At 32.9% G+C, this 8,868-nt stretch overlaps 1 protein-coding gene across 1 annotated transcript; it reads left to right on the top strand.

The window, feature by feature from the left end:
• The first annotated feature begins 1,161 nt into the window (after positions 1-1,161).
• On the top strand, positions 1,162-4,446 carry LOC106760173 (receptor-like protein 12). Its single transcript, XM_014643634.1, has one exon. It carries the CDS (start codon positions 1,162-1,164, stop codon positions 4,444-4,446), a length of 3,285 nt encoding a protein of 1,094 aa, XP_014499120.1.
• Positions 4,447-8,868: the final 4,422 nt, after the last annotated feature.

Genomic DNA, 8,868 nt, shown 5'->3' with positions numbered 1-8,868 from the left:
ATATATATATATATATATATATATTAGACAGAACTATTTTATATAATGGATGTTTGGAACATACTAAATGTGTCATGTATTTACTCTTATATGATAAATTAAATTCAACATTTAGAAATTAATTGAGACTGATCTTATTCTTATTACCATATAATTTTAATATTTTATCTTTAAGTTGTTTTCTAAGTAAAATATATTTATTCATTTCCGATAATAAAATACTAAATTATATATTATTAGTATTTTTATATTATAATTTAGAGAAGAACCTCGATCACATTCTTTTTATTAAACATTCTTAATATTTTACGCCTGTTCGTTATGCGCATAACTTCACACCAGGCAAAAACATTATTTTTCAAAAGGTTTAAACTCTTTTTTGTTCTTAAATTAAGTTCTGATATTCAGTTTAGTCGCCGCTTTTAAAAATGTCAACCTTTAGTCCCTGTGATATGAAAAGATTTGATACATTTTTCATATCATAGGGACTAAATGTTGACATTTTTAAAAGCGGGAACTAAACTGAACATCAGAACTTAACTTAGGAACCAAAAAAGGGTTTAAACCTTTTTAAAATTTCAAACGAGTGTTTTTATTATCTTTTTCTTTATTTGGTCTTTTTAATTACCATCTCTCTCAATCTACATTCTTTAATTTATAATCTTATATTTAAAAAATAAATGACAACTATTTGAATTAAATCTATATGACTATTTTAGATTGCTTGCAGTAAATCATTACTAATGAGAATATTTTTTAATTGCAAATTTTTGGTACATAAAAATAAACTGTTATTTTATTAATGCGTATATATAGTTTTAATTTAAAATAAACAGACTATGTAAAGTATTATAAAGTAATTTGGAAGTAGTCTACATTGTATGCTAAAACAACAATTATTTTTCAAATATGTGACTTATATTTATTTATTATTATTTTTAGTTTTATGAAATCAACTTTTGATAATATAAATGAAGCCAGAAAGCATTCTAAAATAAACATATAAGGAGAAAGGGAAAAGAACTTCTAAAAGAACTCTTATTTATTCTTCTCTTTGTTAGGATTATTTGATATCAAAAAAGCATCATGAGTATTTATTTTTTGAAATCGTTTTATGTTCTTCTGCTGCTTTCTTTGCTTACCTCAGGAATTAGTGTGAAAATGAAGAACTCAAGTGAAAGTGGTGAAGCAAAGTGCATAGGGAGGGAAAGGCAAGCACTCCTCAGTTTCAAAGAAGGTCTTATAGATAACTTTGGCATGCTCTGTACTTGGACCAATAATACAGATTGCTGCAAATGGAAACGCATTCAATGCAATAGTCATACTGGTCATGTGCAACTATTGGATCTTCATGGAAACTCCCACGATACACCCTATTTGAGAGGTGCAATCAATGTCACTTCATTGATTCACTTGCCATATATTCAACATCTGGATCTCAGCCGTAATTATTTTGCAATGAGTTACATCCCAGAGTTTATGGGCTCCATCACCAACTTAAGATATCTCGATCTCTCCAGTTCTTATTTTGCAGGGAGGATTCCTTCAACACTTGGAAATCTCTTACAACTACGCTATCTAGATCTTGGGAAAAATATTCTTTGGGGTGAAATTCCCATTCATATTGGGAATTTGAAACACTTACAGTATCTCGATCTTGGACTATTCTATCTTTCCGGAAAAATCCCATCTCAAATTGGGAATCTTAGAAAGCTACAACATCTCAGTCTAGGAAGTAATAGTCCTCTATATATAAGGAAAAAGCCAAGGTATATTTCAAAATCTCTTTCTGGAGCAATCCCTTTTCGCTTAGGGCATCTTCCATTGTTGCATACTCTCCGACTAGTTGGCAATTTTGATATACAAGCTAAAGATGCAAAATGGTTGTCTACTCTCCATTCCTTAACCATTCTTCAACTGAGTTCATTGGATAGTCTTAAATCCTCTCACCAGTGGCTACAAACTATAAGTAAAATGATTCCAAACTTAACAGAGTTGAGGCTAGTTGATTGTAATCTTCTGGACAGTGATATTCAATCTTTGTTCCTTTCTCGCTCTTCAAATAATTACACCTCTCTTACCATACTAGATCTGTCTTCTAATATGTTGTCATCATTAATACTTCAATTCTTGTTTAACTTTAGCCTTCATCTTAAAGAGCTTTATGTTTCTCACAATAATATAACCTTGTCACCTCCTCAGTGTCCAAATTTTCCATCTCTTAAAATCCTCGACCTCTCTAGGAATAATCTTCTACCACCCATGGTTCGAGCTAATTTTAATATGAGCTCCAAACTACAAGAGCTTTATCTTGAAAATTGTAGTCTTATGGATGGAAATTTCCTTCTTTCATCTACTTCTACAACGAATTCTTTGTCCTCACTTGTCTTCCTTGATCTCTCCAATAACTTGCTAAAATCATCTCCAATGTTTTACTGGCTTTTTAACTTCACCACCAATCTGGTTTCCATTGACCTTGATGGTAACTTGTTAGAAGGTCCAATTCCAGATGAATTTGGGAAAGTGATGATGAACTCTCTTGAACATCTTTCTCTTTCCAATAACAAACTCCAAGGCAAGGTTCCGTCTTTCTTTGGGAGCATGTGCAGATTACAAGTATTGGACCTCTCAAATAACAAGTTAAACGGTGAATTTCCGAGCTTCACACAAAATTCTTCATGGTGCAGCAGACACATATTTCGGGAGTTGAGCTTATCTTATAACCAAATTACTGGTAGGATACCCGAGAGCATCAGACTGCTATCTCAGTTGGAAACTTTATCGTTGCGATGGAATTCTTTAAAGGGTGATGTCACTGAATCTCATCTTTCTAACTTTTCCAAATTATATCGCTTAGGCTTGTCGCATAACTCATTGTCAGTAAAATTTGGCTCTAATTGGGTTCCTCCTTTTCAATTAATGTTCTTGTTTCTTGCATCTTGCAAGGTAGGACCCAGTTTTCCTAGTTGGATCCAGACACAAAATTCCTTAATCCAACTAGATATATCTAATAATGGGTTGAATGATTTCGTACCAGAATGGTTTTGGAACAAGTTGAAAATGTTGTATAGTTTGAATATGTCTCACAATAATCTCATTGGCTCAATCCCTAATCTGCAATCAAAGCTTCCTTTTAGACCATCTATAATTTTAAGTTCGAATGAATTTGAGGGAAAATTTCCATTATTTTTGCTACAAGCTTCCGAATTGTTACTTTCTGCAAATAAATTTTCAGATTTCTCCTGTGGAAACGTCACAGCTGCAAACTTGGCAACTTTAGATTTATCAAATAATCAAATAAAGGGGCAACTTCCAGATTGTTGGAAATCGACAAATCGATTATTGTTTCTTGATTTAAGTAGCAATGAATTGTCAGGCAAGCTTCCTAACTCTATGGGCACCCTTGTTAACTTGGAAGCTTTGGTTTTACGAAACAATAGTTTAATGGGTGAATTGCCTTCTTCTTTGAAGAATTGCAAGAATTTAATTATGTTGGATGTGAGTGAGAATATGATCTCAGGTCCAATACCATCATGGGTTGGAGAAAGCATGCAACAATTGATAATTTTGATCATGAGAGGGAATCAGTTCTCTGGAAATCTTCCCCCTCATATATGTTATTTGAGGCGTATTCAATTGTTGGATATTTCTAGGAATAAGTTATCAGAAGGCATTCCAACTTGCTTAAACAATTTCATTGCATTCTCTCAAAACACCATCAACAAAATTGAAACTGAAAGTCGAGTGTATTGGTACAATAGTACTTACTCTCAAATTTATAATTTTTTCATTGATAGTTATTATTCATTTCATATAACATGGATGTGGAAAGGTGTGGAACACAACTTCAAACGTCCAGAATTAACTCTTCTAAGCATTGATCTCTCGTGTAATAATTTAATTGGTGCAATTCCAAAAGAGATTACGTACATGCTAGGGTTGGTTTCTTTGAATTTATCAAGAAACAATTTGAGTGGAGAAATTCCTTCCGATATTGGAAATTTAAGTTCACTTGAATCCCTTGACTTGTCAAGAAATAAATTCTATGGGAGAATTCCTTCTTCTCTTTCCCAAATGAATTTTCTCCAAAAATTAGACTTGTCACACAATTCTCTTTCTGGAAGAATCCCATTAGCAAGGCACATGGATACATTTGATGCCTCTTGTTTTGAAGGAAATGCCGATCTTTGTGGTGAACAACTTAACAAGAGTTGTCCAGGAGATCAGACATTAGTAAAGCCTCGAAAAGAAGAAGTCCATGTAGAATATTGTGTTTTCTATGAAGCATTATACATGAGCTTGGGCATAGGATTCTTCACAGGCTTTTGGGGCTTATTAGGTCCATTACTACTTTGGCAACCATGGAGAATGACTTATCTGATGTTCTTGAACAGAATTATAGACTATCTACTTGTAATGGTTGAAGTGAACTTAGCAAAGCGCTAAAGGTGGCTGAAAAACTAGCTGGTACATAATTCTAATAACTTCTTTCTTTGCATTTTATAGTCCTTATTTCTACTTCAGATAAGTAAATCAGTAAGTAAGTTTCATATTGAAATCGAGAATACCTTTCTAAAAAGAAATGTACAAGGCTTGGCATGAACGTAAGTGTTAGAATTTGATTCTTGCTTACAATATTGTAATGAATGTACTTTAATTAATTGTATGTCTCTCTCAGCTACAAACTCATTTTCATCAATTTTATTAAACAATGATTATACCTTACGCTTCTATTCATGGTTTTACTATTTGTAGTTCCATTTTTCTAGAAATAATTGTTTTTGTTGGTGTAAAGGAATTATTGATAGTGTGCTCTGTTAATATTTGGTTTCCAATTTTTTTTCCTTCATTACTAACGTTTGTCATATAAAATTTAGCACAAAATTTGCAGTCTATAATGATTTGCCTAAAGACTCCATTATGAGATGAAAGCATTGCAGATTGTTGGGAGTGTGAGATTTGGAAGCTAAAGTTTCATGAAGGAATGATTTGATAGTATGTGATTGTATAATCTATAATATAAATTTAATTTTAAGCCAAGAATTCGAGCTATTCTAACTTGTATATGTTAAGAATATGGGATATCTCAAAAATTTGTAATTGAGAATCCATTGAATCTCATCTTTAATCACTCTTTCGTACATTCATATTTCAATGGCAGTGACATTACATCTAACTTCTTATAATATGACATAATATGACAGTATATAAATATTGTGGATGTTATTTTATATTTGGATTTTTAAAATAAAAATTTCGATAATTGTCGTTCAATTATGGTTATCAAATTCCAAATTTTATTAATGATAACATGGTATTTATGTTGTCTTATTAATGTGGGTTACTTGCTAATACATGTACTTATTATACACAGTTTCTCATGTTATATGATACTGAACCAAGGTAATTCTTTAAGCTTGGTCATGCAAAAATCTAACAACAATTAATAAATTCCTTAATTGATACCATTTGTGTCCTGCATTAAGAATCTAACACTTATAACAAAAAGCATCAACTTTGTTCCTAGCAGCTGCAGCTTTTGTATGATTTAGCTTAATTCAGAAAAGAAAAATATTTTCGAAAAGCATTCCAAACTAAAAATCAAGATCATAGATTCCTCTACTTTCCAGCAATAAACATAAACTAAAACAAGAGTTGGAAATAACATATACCTTTAGATATATAAATCAAAAAGTTATAGAGAAGTTACAATATCATTCAATCCCAACAACAATGGAAATTAAATACTGATTCTGAGAATGATAATTCTTTGAATATAATGGGAAAAAGAGAATAGGACAGCTTAAAATATAATAGTTATAATGAGTCACCCCATGATATCTTTCTTTTTCTTTTATAGATACTCCAAGCAAATAACCTTCATTTGATTGCTTGGCCTTATTGCTTCAATAATCCGCTCAACGCCTAGATCTAATTTTTGGGATGCTCTGTCCTCAATTTCTCACTTCTTACGCTTAGCAAATCTTTCCTTCATTGGTCCAATTTTACTCAGCGAATCAGCTCTCTAAATTTTTCTCATTCATCCACACAAATATATAAAAAAAGAACCCATAAATCTGGGATCTCATGCTAAGTATTTCTCAATAATTTCAGCAATGTAAGAGCTCTTTTATATAAAGATGTTCGACTTTATATGAACTACTTATCTACATATATATACACATGTAATTTTAACACTTAGCAAAGCTGCAAAGAGAATGTTTGCAAGAATGGATATAAACACATTGCAAACCAAAAACCACCAACAAATGTATTTGTCAACGCACCGTATTAACTGACCTTTTACTCCAATATAAAATATTAAATTTACTTCAAGTCACATCACATTGGTCTTTTTTCTGTTAAACCTAAGACATTTAATGTAAACAAAATCAACTAAAATTGGAAAAAATGCAACTGCATTTTTCAGTTATATAGTCCAACTAAAATAAATCCAATTACATGGATTACCCATTTTTAATGATTTTTTTTTTCATGTAAGTTACAATCTATCCCATTCAGCATTCATTGCTTTTGCCAAATTATGAAATTTTAGTATTAGTAGATTGTCTTGGACATCGTGAAGTATAGAGTATTGAGCTAAAACTAATATATAAATGGTTAGGGCTAAAGCTTAAGTCCCATAGAATTAGAAGAATCAAGATCTGTGTTTAACTCCCTTTATTGTTGTATTACTGATAAGTGCCAAATACAATTTTGATATTAATTTGAAATTTATTTTTCTTTGATTTTGTTAAATATTAATAGAAATCACTCCATTTTAACTTGTTTTCTGGGTTTTGATGACCACAAAAAGTCAAAAAAGAAAAATCAGGAGAATGGTGGAATCCTAGGCAATTATGGGAAAAATCAACTTTGGCACGGCTGAAGTGGAAATCTTAAGGTTTGAGCCACACAAGAAAATCTACTTTGGAAGAAACCTCAAGCATTGGACCTGAGGCTAGAGTTGTCAAAATGGGTTAAAATCCATGGACCATAATCAAGTATATATAGAGTGACAACCATGTTGTGGAAGACAAATGAATCCAAGGAACCCAAGACTGAGTAAAAACGAGTTGAATCATTGAAACCATGCAAGAGGAGCCTGTTTGAGACCATAAAGAGCTTTTCGAAGTCGACAAACATGATTTGGATATCGAGGATCAATGAACCCAGGATGTTGTTCCATATAGACAGGATGTGTCAGGTACCAATTCAAAAATGCATTGTTGACATCTAATTGATGAAGAGGCCAATTATTCGTCACTGCTAGAGTGAGAATGACTCGAACAATGGCAGCTTTAACAACAAGACTGAAGGTATAGTCAAGACCAGGAGTTTGAGTGAAGCCTTGTGCAACATACCGTGTTTTTAATTTGTCAATTGATCCATATGAAAGATATTTGGTGCGAAACACCCATTTGGATCCTACAATGTTGGTATTGGATGGGCGTGGGACAAGATCCCAAGTATTGTTGGAGTGTAGGGGAAGGAGCTCTTTATGTATAGCATCCAACCAACCAGGATGTTTTGCAGCAGATTTGAACCCTTTGGGTGTAGAAGTGGTGAGCAGAGCACAAAGAAGAGAAGATGGTTGATAGGTGGTAATGTCAGCAAAATGACGGGGCCCTGAAAATACCTGATTTGGCGTGTGTGACCATAGGATAAGTAGACTGGACACTACGAGATATTTGTGGTTGAGTATCAGGCATGGAAACAGCAGGTGAAGGAGGATCTTCAGCAGGACATAGACCACAAGGTATGGTTTGTGAGTGCACAGTTTCCTTGGATGGTGTCAAAGAAGAAGATGGTGCATGAGCTGAAGCAGGAAGTTCATGCATTGAGGCTGGTTCAGCAAAAGAAGAAAAATCCAATCTAGAAATTGGAGATATAGTTCCTGTGTTTGAACACGGAAAATAAGGTTCATCAAACTTAGCATGTCTTGTTACGTATAACCTGGAGGTTGAAGGATCCAAACATTGAAATCCTTTATGGTTGCTGCTATATCCAAGAAAAATACAAGGTGCACTATGTAGAGACAATTTGTTAGTTGCATAGTCACAAAGACAAGGATAAACCCGACAGCCAAAAGGATGAAAATGTGCATAATTAGGAGGAGTATTATATAATGTCTCAAATGGGGAAACACCATTTAGAAGAGTGGTGGGTAACCGATTAATGACATAAACAACACAACAAAAAGCATGTAGCCAATAATGAGCATGGAGATGTGAATGAAAAAGCATTACAAGTCCCGTTTTAGTGATATGGCGATGCTTGAATTCAGCTCTACCATTTTGGGCGGGTGTATGAGGGCAGGACATAAGATGAAGAATTCCAGTTTCATGTAACAAGGTATGGACTTTGTTATTGGTGAATTCGGTACCTATGTCACTTTGGAATGTTTTTATAGATGTATTAAACTGATTTTCAACAAATTTCTTGAATTGGACAAATATAGCATAAAATTCATATTTCAGGCGCATTGGATATAACCAAGTGAATCTGGAATAGTCATCAATAAAAATTACATAATATCGAAAACCAAAATTTTAAACAAATGGGAGCAGGTCCTAATAAATCACAATGAACTAAATCCAACACATGCAATGTGCGTTTCTCATTTAGAGAATAAGGTAATCTTTTGCTTTTACCTAATTCACAAGAACCACAAATAGATGGAGTTGGTAAAATAGAAGATAAAGACAAAAGACCTCTTTTTCTTAAATGGGAAATAGTATCAAAGTTAACATGACCCAAACGATAATGTCACAATTCAAATGATCCTCGTAGCTTATTGGAATTTAAAACAGAAACAAAAACATTTTGACCATCCTCCAAGACATATAAGTTGTGTTCACGCCTCCC

This window comes from Vigna radiata, chromosome 1 (assembly GCF_000741045.1).
Source record: "Vigna radiata var. radiata cultivar VC1973A chromosome 1, Vradiata_ver6, whole genome shotgun sequence".
In the NCBI taxonomy this organism is placed as follows: domain Eukaryota; kingdom Viridiplantae; phylum Streptophyta; class Magnoliopsida; order Fabales; family Fabaceae; genus Vigna; species Vigna radiata.
This window is presented reverse-complemented; position numbering and strand designations above follow the sequence as displayed.

Excerpts from the sequence above, each read along its gene's own strand:
- LOC106760173 (XM_014643634.1), top strand. The coding sequence starts at position 1,162 with ATGAAGAACTCAAGTGAAAGTGGTGAAGCAAAGTGCATAGGGAGGGAA.